This window comes from Sus scrofa, chromosome 15 (genome assembly GCF_054392235.1).
Source record: "Sus scrofa isolate SSC_HxYL_T2T_F1_AM1 chromosome 15, Sscrofa_HxYL_maternal_Yorkshire_Landrace_v2.0, whole genome shotgun sequence".
NCBI lineage: Eukaryota > Metazoa > Chordata > Mammalia > Artiodactyla > Suidae > Sus > Sus scrofa.
The window spans coordinates 27935903-27952095 of record NC_139397.1 but is presented as its reverse complement, the minus strand read 5'-3'; the positions used below and the strand labels follow the sequence as shown (position 1 = coordinate 27952095).

Below are 16193 nucleotides of genomic sequence, written 5' to 3'. Positions count from 1 at the left end.
TTTCCCCATTTTCCCCTTCTTCATCTTTTTTTTTTTTTTTTTTGTCTTTTTGTCATTTCTTGGGCTGCTCCTGAGGCATATGAGGTTCCCAGGTTAGGGGTCAAATCAGAGCTGAAGCCACCGGCCTACGCCACAGCCACAGCAACGCAGGATCCAAGCTGCTTCTGCAACGTACACCACAGCTCATGGCAACAACGGATCCTTAACCCGCTGAGCAAGGCCAGGGATGGAACCCCCAACCTCTTGGTTCCTAGTTGGATTCGTTAATCACTGAGCCACGATGGGAACTCCCATCTTCTGTTTTTTAATTGAAGTGTAATTGATGTACAATCTTATATAAGTTAGATGAGTACTGTATAGGGACTTATAATTTTTAAAAGTTATATTCAATTTAGAGTTATTATAAAACATTGGCCATATTCTCTGTGCTGTAAAGTATATCCTTGTAGCTTATTTTATACTTAATAGTTTGTACCTCTTAATCCCCTACACTAAATTTCCCTTTCCCAAGTTCCTCCCCCCCATTGATACCCACTAGTTTGTTCTCTGGGGCTGAGTCTGTTTCTTTTTGATTTTGTAGACTCCACATATAGGTGATATCATATAATATTTGTCCTTCTCTGACTTATTTCACTAAGCATAATACATTCCAAGTCCATCTATGTTGTTGTGAATAGCAAAGTTTCATTCTTTTTATGGTCTAGTAGTATTCTATCACATACATATTTATACTCCTACCAAGAGTATACAAGTGTTCCCTTTCTCCATATCCTCACCAACATTTGTTATTTGTGTTCTTTTTGATGATAGCCATTCTGACAGGTGTGAAGTGATAGCTCATTGGATTTTTTTAAATTTTTTTATTAAAGTATGGTTGATTTACAATGTTCTGTCAATTTTTGTTTTACAGCAGAGTGACCCAGTCATACACATATATACATCCTCATTGAAGTTATATTTGCATTTCCTTGATGATTAGTGATGTTGAGTATCTTTTAACCTATTGGCCATCTATATGTCATCTTTGGAAAGATGTCTATTCAGGTTTTCTGACTATTTTATAATCAGCTTTTTGGGTGATTTCAAAGTCAATTTGCATGGGCTGTTTATATATGCTGGATATTAATCCCTTATCAGACATATTTTTGGCAAATATTTTCTCCCATTCAGTAGGCTAACTTTTCATTTTTTTGATGGTGCAAAAGCTTTTGAATTTAATTAGATCCCATTTGTTTATTTTTGCTTTTAGTACCTTTGCTTTAGGTGACAGATACAAAAAAACATTGTTGTGGTTTATGTTAGTATTCTATCTCTGTTTTCCTCCAAGAGTTTTATAGCATCTTGTCTTACATTTAGTCCTTTAATCCATTTTGTTTTTTGATTTATTTATTTATTTATTTATTTATTTATTTTGTCTTTTTGCCATTTCTTGGGCTGCTGCCGTGGCATGTGGAGGTTCCCAGGCTAGGGGTCCAATCGGAGCTGTAGCCACCGGCCTACGCCAGAGCCACAGCAACACGGGATCCAAGCCTCGTCTGGGACCCACACCACAGCTCACGGCAATGCCAGATCCCCAACCCACTGAGCAAGGGCATGGACCGAACGGGCAACCTCATGGTTCCTAGTCGGATTCGTTAACCACTGTGCCACAAAGGGAACTCCTTTAATCCATTTTGAATTTATTTTTGTATGTGGTGTTAGAGAATATTCTAATTTCATTCTACTACATGTAGCTGCCCAGTTTTCCCAGCACCGCTTATTTAAGACACGATCTTTTCTCCATTGTATATTCCTGCCTCCTTTGTCGTAGATTAATTGACCATATGGGTGTGAGTTTATTTCTGGGCTCTCTATTTCTGTTCCATTCATCTACATGTCTGTTTTTGTGCCTGTACTATGGTATATCTTTCCATCTATTTGTGTCTTCTTCAATTTCTTTCATCAGTGTCTTATAGTTTTCTGAGTACAGGTCTTTCTTTTATATTCTTAGGTAGGTTTATGCCTAAATATCTTATTTATTTTTATTTTTTTATCTTTTAAGGGACACATTTGTGGCATATGGAAATTCCCAGGCTAGGGGTAGAATTGGAGCTGCAGCTGTTGGCCTATGCAACAGCCACAGCAACACCAGATTCAAGCCACATTTGCAACATATGCCACAGCTTGCAGCAATGCTGGATTCTTAACCCACTGAGCAAGGCCAGGGGTTGAACCTGCATCCTCATGGATGCTAGTTGGGTTCATTGCCACTGAGCCAAAACAGGAAGTCCTAGGTATATTATTCTTTTTGATGCTATGGGAAATGGAATTGTTTCCTGAATTTCTCTGATAGTTTGCAACAGATTTCTCTTTATTAACTTTGTAACCTGCAACTTTTCCAAATTCATTGATGAGCTCTAGTAGTTTTCTGGTGGTGTCTTTTGGATTTTCTATGTCTAGTATTATGCCATCTGCAAACAGTGACAGTTTTACAGTTTCCTTTCCAATTTGGATTCCTTTTTTTTCTTTTTTTGTGTTTGAATGCTGTGTGCATGGTTCTCAGTCTGTTATCTTGATTAGGAAACCACAAAATTAATTTTCCAAATATTGAATAAAACCATTAATCTATTCATTATTAGATGAAAATTTTAAATTATACTAGGATACTTAGGCAAGAATGATATAAGAAGGGAAGGAAAAAGTCCTAGAACTTGTCGATCACCTGCTGAGCTGCCAAGATCTGGGTGAGAGAGATTCTTTGTTTGCGTGACCCTATTTAAACTGTACAATAATCCTATTCCTTGTCATATCTCCATTTTATACAGGTATATATTGGGGCTCAAGGATTTTAAATAAATTGTTTCATAGGACTAATAAGTTTTAGAACCAACTTGGGTGTGTTCGGCTTCAAATCATCTACTTTCTTCATAGTAAGTTGAATGATTTTGAATGGTTTAGGCTGGATGCTGTAACACTGTAAATTGTTTGCATCTTACTGTCTTTTAAACTGAGAATAACACAATAAATAGTAGATCTTGCTTATCTGCAATTTTTTTACTCAGAGAAATTCTGTGTAAAGGGGAGATTTTTTTTCAAATACATTGTATCAGTGTCATAAATGGTGGGTACACTGTGTCCTGGTTATTCACTGAAATCCAAGTGGTGATATATATATACTTTTATTCTCTTTAGTTAGATTGTTCAGAGATAGTGACAAATTGTAAATGTTAGCTTTGTTCAATGTCAAATCAAAGCTAAAACAATAGATGTTGTGCATTGGTGCCCGAAAACCATGAGACTGACGGTAAAGGTGGTTAAATCTAATTTAATCCCCGCCCCCCACCATAACCGCCTCACCAATCAGATGTTAGCAAAGGATAGCTCAGGTGTCATTCACTTCAGTCAAAAAACAGTATGTTTCTTCCTTCCCCAATGACTTAGGGTATGTGTGACATTATCAGTGCATGCCAGACATTGTAAATTTCATGTTGTTGGGTCTGGCTTTTTTTCTTCAACTTCTTTAAATAATTTGGAGCTGTGTTCTGGTGAGCAGTTAAAGCACTGGTTTATCTTTTTGAGGCTTGCTTTGAAAATTTGTTAATTGGGGATAAAGTAACCTTTAGTTGGGGACTTTTGAAGACCCCGCTTGATGTACATATATTAGGAAATATTTCCACATTGGCTAGTAGAAACAGGAACTACCTTTAGGCTTGTATGAGCTCTGAGTATTATTCTTCCTCCTGCTTTTTGATAATTCTTTGCTTGGTATAGGTAGTTTGTTCATATGTACGGATCGGTACTTAGTTAAAGACCTAAGGAAAACCCTCTGAAGAACTTTGGAATTAACCCTCTTTGAAGCTATTTTGTCTCTAGTATTCTGTCCCCAAAATTCTCATTGTCTTGGTCTCCCTGAAATTCAAATGTATTTTCCTTAACTCAGAAAGACTACCAGGCTCAATTTTGGGTCCCCTCCCTACATCACTGCCTGAAAATTCTCTCCAGTCTGTGGGCTGTGACAATCATCAGACTCATATTGTTTGTATCTTTACTCTGGAGGGTTACTGTTCTGTACTCTCTATTGTTCAATATCTGAAAACTATCGCTTCCCATATTTTTTCTTTTTGAGCTGTGTAAGTCAGAAGAGTGTCTTAGCTCTGTACCGTATATTGGATGGCTTCAAAAACAGGTATTTACTTCTCAGAGTTCTGGAGGATGGGTAGTTTAACATCAAGGTGCTGGTGGATCTACTTTTTGGTGAGGACCCTCTTTCTGGCTTACAGACAGCTGCCTCCTTGCTTTGTTCTTACATAGTGGGGACAGAGAGAGCAAGCTCTAGTCACTCTTCCTTTCCCTATAAGGACACTGTGTGGCTGAACCACAGTGACTCCATTTTGTCAGCTCCATCTTAGGCCTGCAGTCCTACCCTTATGCATGACTGGGCTTACAAGCCTACTCATAGAAAGAAGTCCAAACCAGATAAATTCCCTATCACCTTTCACCCTGGCCTTCATCTAATATGAAAACTGGAAGGAATGCCTTTTGCTGGCACAGATGCTTTGTGGTCATGAGACCCCTGGAGAGGAAAAACCATTGGTTCCCAAGGGTGTCAACATGCTCTTCCCTTAATAGTCATAGCCTATCTTTAGCTTTGGCCCCTTTAAGTCCCCACGTACATGTTCAGCACTGCAAAATACAGCCACAAATGCTTCCAGATCTCTGTCCACTCAGTCCTGCCATATATAAGTTACCCACAATAAACTTAAGATTTGCATTTTACAGAGTTGCCTGCTTCATTTTTTAGTCTTAAAGTTCCCTCTCAGTTTGGAAAATATTATTCAATATCTCTGCCCTACAACAGGCATGAATCCTATCATAGCGTCTCTACTCACACAACCTCATTTTAAAAGGCCCCACCTCCTAAGACCATCATATTGAGGGTTAGGGCTTCAACAAAAGAGTTTTAGGGGAACACAAACATTCAGTCCATACTTAGTAAATTCACTCTCTGCAATGCTTGATTGGGAGTGGAAGTCCTTCCTCTACAATTTTTAGTTAATTTAGGTCCACTTGGTTTTGGACAAAAACTAGCTATTGGTCAGATTATGGATACAAACAGCTTTGCTTTCCACTCATCCCTATTTCAGGCCACATAAATCAATCCAAAGGCCTCAAATTTTTAAAATTTAAAGAATCTGAGCATCCTGTGTGGAGGAAAATGCCAATACGTGGAAGATGTATGGCTTATGTCAAATACCTAGATTGTTTTGATATTACAACCAAAAGTTTTACACCCTGTTGATAAGCCTTATTTAAGATGAAAGACATTTTATCATTTAGATTTCTTTGCAAGTATTCACTCATATTTGAAATAAATTTGAATAGAATAGATAGTAACACAGTAAAATAGGTGTGGTGATCTCCATACAGAAAACAGCTGACACATTGATAAGCAGGCTGGTTAGGAAATGAGGTCCCATGCCCAGTCAAATGGCTTGAGAGTGACTTTGAGAGTGATTTGCCAAACGTAAGCAAATACAAATGTCATGGTTATTCACTATGTGTAGCTAAGAAAGACAGCAAATAAAAACTAATTTCAGAGTCCTTTCCAGGAACTCAGACCCAGAAGACACATCTCCCATGAGTCAGAATGGCATAGAAAAGCAGTAGTTACAGTTTGCATTCAGTTATTGGCTTTTGCAGACTTTGAAATTCAAGAAAACCTCTATATGAGTTTTGAAAGCCCCAAACGTTTCAAAGGGCCATCTTTTTCTTCACACATGCTATGACACAGAAATCCTATTTTACCACACACTATTGAACGTGTCAAGCAAAGCAGTGTGTGCTGATTATGGTGCATACACTGATGAGTCACAGCAGCCTTATCTCTCTTCAGAGATAAAAAAGGAGATAAAAAAAATGTGTGTTAAAAACTTTACAACCCAAGGCCCTATGGGTTACATGCCACAGGGATGGTCTAAAAAAGAGTGTGTAGATGAAGAGAACTTACTTTAATTAGTCTCTAAATTAAGCTTTCCCAGAGGAAGTAGCCTTTACATCAGATGGTGGTAAGTCAGGAGAAAGATGGGCTCCAGGATAGGCATTTACAACTAGCCTCTTATTTACACTTCCTGAGGCAGGAGGTAGGTGGGCCCCAGGATAGACATTTACAATCAGTCACCTACTTATACTCCAAGATAGAAACAGCAACAGGCACAAGGCAAATAACTGGTACTTGTCTTCCATGGACATGTTAAACAATGGTAATGACATGATCAGAAAAGGGTTGAGCCCTGCTTGGGCAAAAGACCAAGAGGTTACACACTTCTTACACTTGGGGTCAGGAAGATCCCAACTACACATCCACAGAGAGACCTCCCAGGGTCAGAAATGGAGGGAGTACCAGGCCATAATAAGTCTAAATAATCTTCCCACCATGCCTTGCTTTGGAATCCACCTTGGCCAAAAGATGCAGATCAGGGAAGGCCCTGAGTCTGGTCAGGTGCGAGAAATAAAGCCAGATAATTGGCCAAAGGAAAACAAAGAGCTGGAAGAACTGTCCTATATAATTGACTCATATCACCTCTCTGACACACCCTCATTGAGAGGGCAGCCGACACTGCACTTCTCCTTTCGGTGTCTATTATGGCTTTGGTTCTGTTGCAGATAGACTACTTCTCTGTGTGTTCTCCCACATGTTGTAACTGTGTCTAAAATAATGAAATTTATACCTGTTTTTACAGTCTCTGCCTTGTTGAAACACTCTTGCTTTCAACAGGGGGCAAGAATCTGGGCAATTCTGCTTTTAGCCTCTAGCTAGTCTAGTGGCTAGGACTCCTGGTTTTCACCCAACCTGCCCGGGTTCAATTCCTGAACAGAAAATTAAGATCTCACTTCAAACCATCACTCACTGCTGTCTCTCCAAAACCAGTGGAAGGGAGTCAGGATTTCCCTCGGAGGAGATAGGGATGGGAACTTACACAGTATAGAAGCAGCAAACCCTACGATGGTGATTTAAAAGGGTAAGTACATTAAGGTACACAGGTTAACTGGAAGGACCAATGGAAGAAAAACCTGGAGAGGAAAGCTGGTCACAGGGCTATAACGAACTTTACGGAATGGACTAAAAAGGTGGTTGTGACCAGCGGCCAGGCAGATATATCTGAGTTCCCACCTTTAATGCACCAGGGTTTGGCACAAAATTCGCACCTTCACATAGTTATGAATTAAGGAACAAGATCCATTGAGAAGCTTAAATAGGAAGAAGAAATGCAAGGGACACAAGAAGCCACAGGAGCCCTGGTACACCTTACATTCCACAGAGAACTACACTGGAGTCGAGGCAGTGCCAACTTTTACCTGTTTCCAAGCAGCAGTCTCCAGACCACTTTCCTCTGTTAACCTCACTGCTTATGGGATAAGTATGGGAAATTAGTCCATCAGTGGCTGTATGAGTCAGGGTTCTCCAGAGAAACAGAATCAATAGGGATATATATGTAGATTTATTATGAGGAATTGACTCCCATGATTATGGAGGCTGAGAAGTCCCATGAACTGCAGTCTGCAAGCTGGGGACCCAGGAAAGTCATTGGGATGTTTAGATGATAGCAAGAAGGTGACTAACAAAAGTCAACAGAATTTGCTGACCTATCACAAAACTGAAAGAGGGAAGAGTCAAGGATGACTTAACTCACTAAAGCAGGTGACTAAGAACATGACAGATGAGCATTAAGAAATTTAGGAGTTCTCATCATGACTCTGGTTAACGAATCTGAGTAGGAACCATGAAGTTGTGGGTTTGGTTCCTGGCCTTGCTCAGTGGGCTAAGGATCTGGCATTGCTGTGAGCTGTGGTGTAGGTTGCAGACTTGGCTTGGATCCTGAGTTACTGTGGCTCTGGTGTAGGCTGGTGGCTACAGCTCTGATTGGACCCTTAGACTGGCAACCTCCATATGCCACAGGTGTGGCCCTAGAAAATAAAAAAAAAAAAGGAAGAAAATTAGAAGAGCTGGTTTTCTAAGAAGTAGGCAATAATCTGGGTTTTTGACACATCAGATTTGAGGAGTCAACTAGAATGGCTAGAACGCATTCTACACACCAGGCATTCTGCCAAGCATTTGCTATAAAATATCCATTTAATGCTTACAATTATTCTACAAATGAGAAACTATTATTACTACCTCCCACTTTATTGGGAGAAAAATGAATACTTAGAGAAATTAAGTGATTTGCTAATCATACCATTCATCTAGCAAAACCTAAATAAAAACCATCTTCTGATGCCAAAGCTAATCAACCACTAAATCAATACACAAGTACCAACAAAGAGGCCAGATCTCCAGCCCCATCTGAAGGCAGGGACATAGACTATGAATCATCTACCTTATCATGAGAGAAACTACAGGAAGAAACTTAAATCATTTGAAGGGAACATATGGAAATCAAGAGAGAGATGAAAGAGAATATATTGTATATGTATGTATAACTGAATCACTTTGCTATAAACCTGAAACTAAGATAACATTGTGAATCAACTATATTTAAATAAAAATTAAAAAAAAATAAGAGCTAGGAGTTCCCATAGTGGCACAGTGGAAACAAATCTGACTAGGAACCATGAGGTTGCGGGTTCGATCCCTGGCATCGCTCAGTGGGTTAGGGATCTGGCATTGATGTGAGCTGTGGTGTAGGTCACAGACATGGCTCAGATATGGTGTTGCTGTGTCTCTGGCATAGGCCAATAGCAACAGCTCCAATTAGACCCCTAGGAACCTCCATATACTGCAGGTGCAGCCCTAAAAAGATAAAAGGCAAAAAAAAAAAAAAGCTGAAAATTAACCATTAAAAGTACATAAAGGCAAGTTTTACAAAGATAAAGAAAGAGAAAGATGGCCATAAACCAAATGTTGGGATAGCCGAATTTGGGTGGATAATGGGAAGTAGGAAAGAGTAAGAACATGGAAGAGAGATACCAGTAGACAGAAGGGGCCCCGAGTCACGGAAAATAAGGACATTTCAAGAAAAATCCATAATATACATTGTAAATTCTTGTCAAAAGGAAAGACAAGTGGCAGGTTACTGGAAACTTTGGGATAACAAAGGCCAGTCCTTAAAAGGTGCTTATTATGTGTCTGGAAATGTTTTAAGCACTTTACACATATTAATTGAATAATTATCATAAGCTTATTATCCCATTTTCCAAATTAGAAGCTGATGCACAGCGAAGCAATGACCAAAGTTACCTAGCTAGTGAGTAATGGAACAGTGATGCCACCTACAGAGTTTGGTACAAGAACATACCATCCCTTCTCCATCACACCACAGTTTCAGGAGAAAGGCACCTGCACAGACCAGACTTCGGCAAGTTAAAAACTAACTAAATGGTAGCTTTTCCCAGTTTGCAACACAGTGGCTTATGGAATTGATAGGGGTGGAGTAGGACAGTTACACAGATAGTTGTAGAAGTCCCAATAGCGTACCATAGATAGAGAGGGAAACCTAGAGAACTTTGGGAGATCATTGTAGGTTAACAATCACTCAGGAAAGCCATCAGAACAAAGCAGGCTTGCTTCAGGAGATATGCCTCAGGTAATTACTCTTGTGACCAAGGGCAGGAGTTTAAAGACAGCCCTTCTGCTGATTTGAATAAGAACCATGATAGTTCTCGTTTGATCTTATAGGGTCAAATACTCTCTTAGCAGATACAAAGAAGGAGCTACTACTCAAAGAAAAAGAAAGAGGTGGTCTTTTTTGGATTATAAAAATGTAACCCACCTAATCCTCTGGGCAGAGCCTCCTTGACTGCCTACTTGCATCTCTCACAAGCATCTTATCTTAATAGATTTATTTCTTGCTCATCACTTTGTCTCTCACCGAATTCCTCCTGCATGGAAGCACAAAGAACCTGACCTTCGGTAAGTCCAGAAACTGGGTGAGTGATTTAATTTAAAAAACATGAGCTCAAGTCCCAATCTGGGTTTAGGTTGGGTTGAGTCCAAGCACATGGGTTCAAATCCCAGTCTGGGTTCTGGCTAGGTTTAAGTCATAAGTACTGTCAGTTTCAGAATAACCTGGCTTGTGCTCTTTCTTTTTTGCACAATCCTAAAACACATACTTCCAGGGAGTTAGAGTCCAGAAAGGGTTAGTGTACTCATGTTGCCATGGCAACACCATGGCTTCCATGGACCCAGGGCAGTTAGATCTTTTTTTGTTTTGTTTTGTTTCTTCTTTTTTCATTTTTAAAAATTTTTTTATTGTTATTTCCCCAATACATTTTTTTCCCACTGTACAGCATGGGGATCAAGTTATTCTCACATGTATACATTTTTTTCCCCACCCTTTGTTCTGTTGCAGTATGAGTATCTAGACATAGTTCTCAATGCTACTCAGCAGGATCTCCTTGTAAATCTATTCTAAGTTGTATCTGATAACCCCAAGCTCCCGATCCCTCCCACTCCCTCCCTCTCCCATTGGGCAGCCACAAGTCTATTCTCCAAGTCCATGATTTTCTTTTCTGAGATGTTCATTTGTGCTGGATATTAGATTCCAGTTATAAGTGATATCATATGGTATTTGTCTTTGTCTTTCTCACTTATTTCACTCAGTATGTGAGTCTCTAGTTCCATCCATGTTTCTGCATTGGCATTATGTCATTTTTTTGGCTGAGTAATATTCCATTGTGTATATATACTACATCTTCCAAATCCAATCATCTGTTGATGGACATTTGGGTTGTTTCCATGTCTTGGCTATTGTGAATAGTGCTGCAATGAACATGTGGGTGCATGTGTCTCTTTTAAGTAGAGTTTTGTCCGGATAGATGCCCAAGAGTGGGATTGCGGGGTCATATGGAAGTTCTATATATAGGTTTTTAAGGTATCTCCAAACTGTTCTCCATAGAGGCTGTACCAGTTTACATTCCCACCAACAGTGCAGGAGGGTTCCCTTTTCTCCACAGCCCCTCCAGCACTTGTTATTTGTGGACTTATTAATGATGGCCATTCTGACTGGTGTGAGGTGGTATCTCATGGTAGTTTTGATTTGCATTTCTCTTATAATCAGTGATGTTGAGCATTTTTTCATGTACTTATTGGTCATCTGTACATCTTCCTTGGAGAACAGTCTATTCAGGTCTTTTGCCCATTTTTCCATTGGTTGATTGGCTTTTTTGCTGTTGGGTTGTATAAGTTGTTTATATATTCTGGAGATTAAGCCCTTGTCCGTTGCTTTGTTTCTTAATAAATGATGGCCCCAGCATAGTTAGATCTTAATAAACAGGGCTAAGACCTCAAAGCCAGGACCATCACTACTGAGAGGGTTTCTTTGATTATCTGCCCACAACATCAGAGGACAAGTGGAACCACAGGTTTGGTATGGAGAACAGAGGACATTGGGGAAGAACAAAGGGTCTGAGTCAGTGCTGAATAAGAGGACATCCCAACTTCAAACGTGGGGACCTCTTTCATTATGAGTAAGGCCTGCACTATTGCTTTGTTAAAGGCTGTATAACGCGGGCTACATAGATGTTGAACCATAATTCTGCAGATCAGCAGAAAGGAACCAAGGGAAAGGAACAACTGTAAACAATACTCACCAATCCTCTGCCTTGTCAAAGACCCTTCTTGACCAAACCCCAGCCAGGCCCCTCTGAGTTCTCTTCTCAACCTTGCCCTATAAAGAATTGAACAAACACTATCATGGTTGCAATAGCTCCAGGCTACATCCCTAGGATGACTCCAGCCCCCTTAAAATGCCTGCCTTTAGAAAGACTGCTAAAAGAATTTACCTTGTTCCAGCCAGCACCTGAAGATAGGCCTGTGTCTCCCAGGCTCTATTGGAGGGTGGGAGCCCAACTTTCATAAGCACCAGTTGTTAAAACCCCATGGGTTTCACATGGACCAATCCCTTCTGGCTTATCATCATTTTCCAATTCCTAACTCTACTGAGCACCCTACCCTGCTCACACCTTTCCAAACTTCCATCATCCCTTTTATTTTATTTTTTTATTTGGCTTTTTAGGTGGGGCATATGGAAGTTCCCAGGCTAGAGGGTGAATCAGAGCTGCAGCTGCCAGCCAATGATACAGCCATACCAATACTAGATCCAAGTCACCTCTGCAACCTACACCACAGCTCACAGCAACTCTGGAACCTTAACCCACTGAGAGAGTACAGGGACTGAACCTGCAGCCTCATGGATACTAGTCAGGTTTGTTACCCCTGAGCCACAACAGCAACTCTCACTGTCCTTTTTTTTTAAGGGCTGCACCCCATGTCATATGGAGGTTCCCAGGCTAGGGGTCAAATCAGAGCTGTTGCTGCTGGCCTACACCAGAGCCACAGCAATGACAGATCCAAGCCATGTCTGCAAACTACGTCAGAGATCACAGCAATGCCGGATCCTTAACCCACTGAGGGAGGCCAGGGATCAAACCTGCAACCTCATGGTTCCTAGTTGGATTCTTTTCCACTGCGCCTTGACGGGAACTCCCTCCCATCGTCTCCTTTAAACACCTAGTCACAGGTTAGAAATTGAGTTCAGTTCATGCTATAACCTCTTTCCTATTGCGACAGTTATTACTGATTAAAATCTGTCCTTATTCTTCTAACTAGTGTCCAGCTTTCTCTTGACAATCTCTACAAGAACACCTCTTTGGAACCTTTAATCTCCCTATTCATTAAATCCTCTGAGAGGGGCTTTGTTTGTGTACTTCCTTTGAAAAGCTTAGCATTTTTCCATTTTAGCCCACCAGCAGGAAGAAAAGTGGGAGTGAAATTATCCTGGAAGCATTGAAAGAGTTCTGGCTAGGATTTAAATAACTGCACTTATCATCTTGGACCCCAAAGCCCTAAATTCCTCATCTGCTATTTTGCTGAACTTGTGACCTCCACAGCCTCCCCACTTGCTCCTGCTTATTATTTCACATTGTTCTGCCTTCATTTTATTTAAGAAGGTTCAGCAATGGTTCCATCAATGGAGCACATGTAGGGAGAGGAAAAAAACAGAGCAGAGTAAGAGAGCTGGGGTCGTGACCAAGCAGGACCCTATGAGGCCTTCCTGGAGTAGATCCTCCCATGTCTTCTGCCTGCCTTGTGTCTGTTAAAAAAAAAAGAAAATAAATTGTCAAAAAAAAAAAAAAAACAATTAGAGAAGTGAGAAAATGAAGAGATAAAGGAAAATAGTCAAGCAAGACAAAATAACAATAGTTTAGCCATTCAACATAGTCAAGGACTTTCAGTTCTTCCTCAAAAACTATAGATAATAATCTGAGCTATGACTCTTTTTTTTTTTTTTTTGGAACTGTCTGAAAAGGAATTTTATTTATTTTTAGCTCAATGAGTTTTATTACATTTATAGTTGTACAACCCAATTTTATAGTGTTTCTATCTGAAACCCCTAGTGCATCCCCCCACCCCCTGAACTGTCTCCTTTGGAAACCATAAGTTATTCAAAGTCTGTGAATCAGCATCTGTTCTGCAAAGAAATTCACTGTATTGTTTTTTTAGATTCCACATGCAAGTGATAGCATATGATTCTGGTGTCTCACTGACTAACTTTGCTTAGCATGATAATTTCTAGGTCCAACCATGTTGCTGTAAATGCCATTATTTCTTTTCTTTTTATGTCTGAGTAACATTCCATTGTGTATATGTACCATATCTTCTTTATCCACTCCTCTGTCAATGGACATTTAGGTTGTCTTCCATGTCTTTGCAATTGTATATAGCGCTACAATGAACACTGGAGTACATGCATCTTTTCGAGCTGTGGTTTTCTCTGGATAGATGCCCAGGAGTGGGATTTCTGAATCAAATGGTAATTCTATTTTTAGTTTTTTTGAGGAATTTCTATACTGTTTTTCATATCGGTTGCACCAATTTACATTCCTACCAATAGTGTAAGAGGGTGGCCTTTTCTCCACACCCTCTCCAGCATTTACTGTTTGTAAACTTTTTGAGAATGGCCAATCTGGCCAGTGTAAGCTGGTACCTCCTAGTAGATTTGATTTGCATTTCTCTAATAATTAGTGATGCTGAACATTTTTTCATGTGTTTTTTGGCCATCCGTATGTCTTCTTTGGAGAATTGTTTCTTTAGATCTGCCCATTTTTTGATGGGGTTGTTTGTTTTTTTGGTATTGAGTGGTAGGAGGTGTTTATAAATTTTGGAGATTAATGCCATATCAGTTGATTCATTTGCAAGTATTTTCTCTCATTCTGTGGATTGTCTTTTCATTTTGTTTAGGGTTTCCTTTGCTATGCAGAAATGTTTAAGTTTAATTAGGTCCAATTTGTTTATTTTTGTTTTTATTTTCATTACTCTAGGAAGTGGATCTGAGAAGATATTACTGTGGTTAATGTAGAGAGTATTCAGCCTATGTTTTCCTCCAGGAGTTTTATAGTATCCAGTCTTATATTTAGGTCTTTAATCCATTTTGAGTTTATTTTTGTGTATGGTGTTAAAAAGTATTCTAATTTCATTCTTTTACATGTAGCTGTCCAGTTTTTCCAGCACCACTTATTGAAGGAACTGTCTTTTCTCCATTGTATATTCTTGCCTCCTTTGTTATATATTAGTAATTGTAGGTGCATGGGTTTAATTCTGGGCTTTCTATCCTGTTCCACTGATCTATCTTTCTATTTTTATGCCAGTATCATATGGTTTTGATGACTGTAGCTTTGTAGTATAGTTGAAGTCAATGAGCCTGACTCTTCTAGCTCCTTTTTTCTTTTTCAGGATGGCTTTGGCTATTATGGGTATTTTGTGCCTCCAAACAAACTTTAAAATATTTTGTTCTAGTTCTGTGAAAAATGTCCTTGGTAATTTGATAGGGATTGCATTGAATCTGTAGGTTGCCTTGGGTAGTATAGTCATTTTGAAAATATTGATTCTTCCAATCCAAGAGCATGGTATGTCTTTCCATCTGTTTGTGTCAACTTAGGGCTTCACAGGCAAATTCTATCGAAGATTTAGAGAATAGCTATTGCCTGTCCTTCTGAAACTATTCCAAAAAAATTGCAGAGAAATGAATACTCCCAAACTCATTCTATGAAGCCACCATCACCCTGATAACAAAACCAAACAATGATACCACAAAAAAAAGAAAATTACAGGCAAAAATCACTGATGAACATAGATGCAAAAATCCTCAACAAAATACTAGAAAACCAAATCCAACAATACATTAAAAGGATTATACACCATGATCAAGTGAAATTTATCCCAGGTATGCAATTATTTTTCAATATTCACAAATCAATCAGTGTGATACACCACATTAACAAACTGAAGAATAAAAACCATATGATCTTCTGAATAGATGCAGAATAAAACAACCATTTCTGATAAAAAAAAAAAAAACCCTCCAGAAAGTGGGCATAGAGGGAAACACCTCAACATGATATAGGCCATAAGTGGCAAACCCACATCTAACATCATCCTCAATTGTGAAAAGCTGAAAGAATTCCTGCTAAAATCAAGAACAAGACAAGATGTCCACTCTTGCCACTACTAATAAGCATAGTTTTGGAAGTCCTAGCCACAGCAATCAGAGAAGAAAAACAAATAAAAGGAATCCAAATTGGAAAGGAAGAAGTAAAACTATCACTGTTTGCAGATGACATGATACTATACCTAGAAAATCCTAAATACATTACCAGAAAACTGTTAGAGCTCATCAATGAATTTGGTAATGTTGCAGGATACAAAATTAATACCTAGAAATTGACCGCATTTCTATATGCTAACAATGAAAGATAACAATGAAAGATAAGAAAGAGAAATTTGAGCTATGTCTTCTGAACTTTTCTGTAGATAACTCAAACCTCCACTAGGTGCAAGAAGTTAACTGCATGCTGGCCACAAGCAAGTAGATCCTTGATGGGTTGAAACAGAAGGTTGATGATGCTGGTTCCCAATTACCTTACCACCAACCAATCAGAAGAATGTCCATGAGCTGATTACACCTTGTTCCTTGAACACTGTAATATCCCTCATTACTCCCCCTTCAGGGATGGACACGGTTTTGAGGGCATTAGCCTGCTGTGGCCCCCTTTGCCTGGCAAAGCAATAAAGCTCTTCTTTTCTACTTCACCCAAAACTCTGTCTCCAAATTTTCATTCAGCACTGGTGAAGAGGGGCCGAGTTTCTGCAATAGCCACTGCCTTCTGTGCTGAGCCATGGAGGTGAGCATGGAAAGAGACACTGGTCCTTTAAATCA

The 16193-nt window shown here is 39.4% G+C and overlaps 1 protein-coding gene across 2 annotated transcripts in view; it reads right to left on the bottom strand.

Moving 5' to 3' along the window:
* LOC106506183 (uncharacterized) overlaps nucleotides 1-16193 on the bottom strand; it is a 777071-nt gene that overhangs the window by 21934 nt on the left and 738944 nt on the right. Inside the window, exon 7 of one of the 2 annotated variants that reach the window (XM_085001349.1) lies at nucleotides 11569-11645. The exons of the other annotated variant lie outside the window; for it this stretch is intronic. Within the exon in view, the coding sequence (XP_084857475.1) occupies nucleotides 11569-11645 (77 nt within the window). The remainder of the gene's footprint in view (nucleotides 1-11568; nucleotides 11646-16193) is intronic. 2 annotated transcript variants of the gene reach the window in all.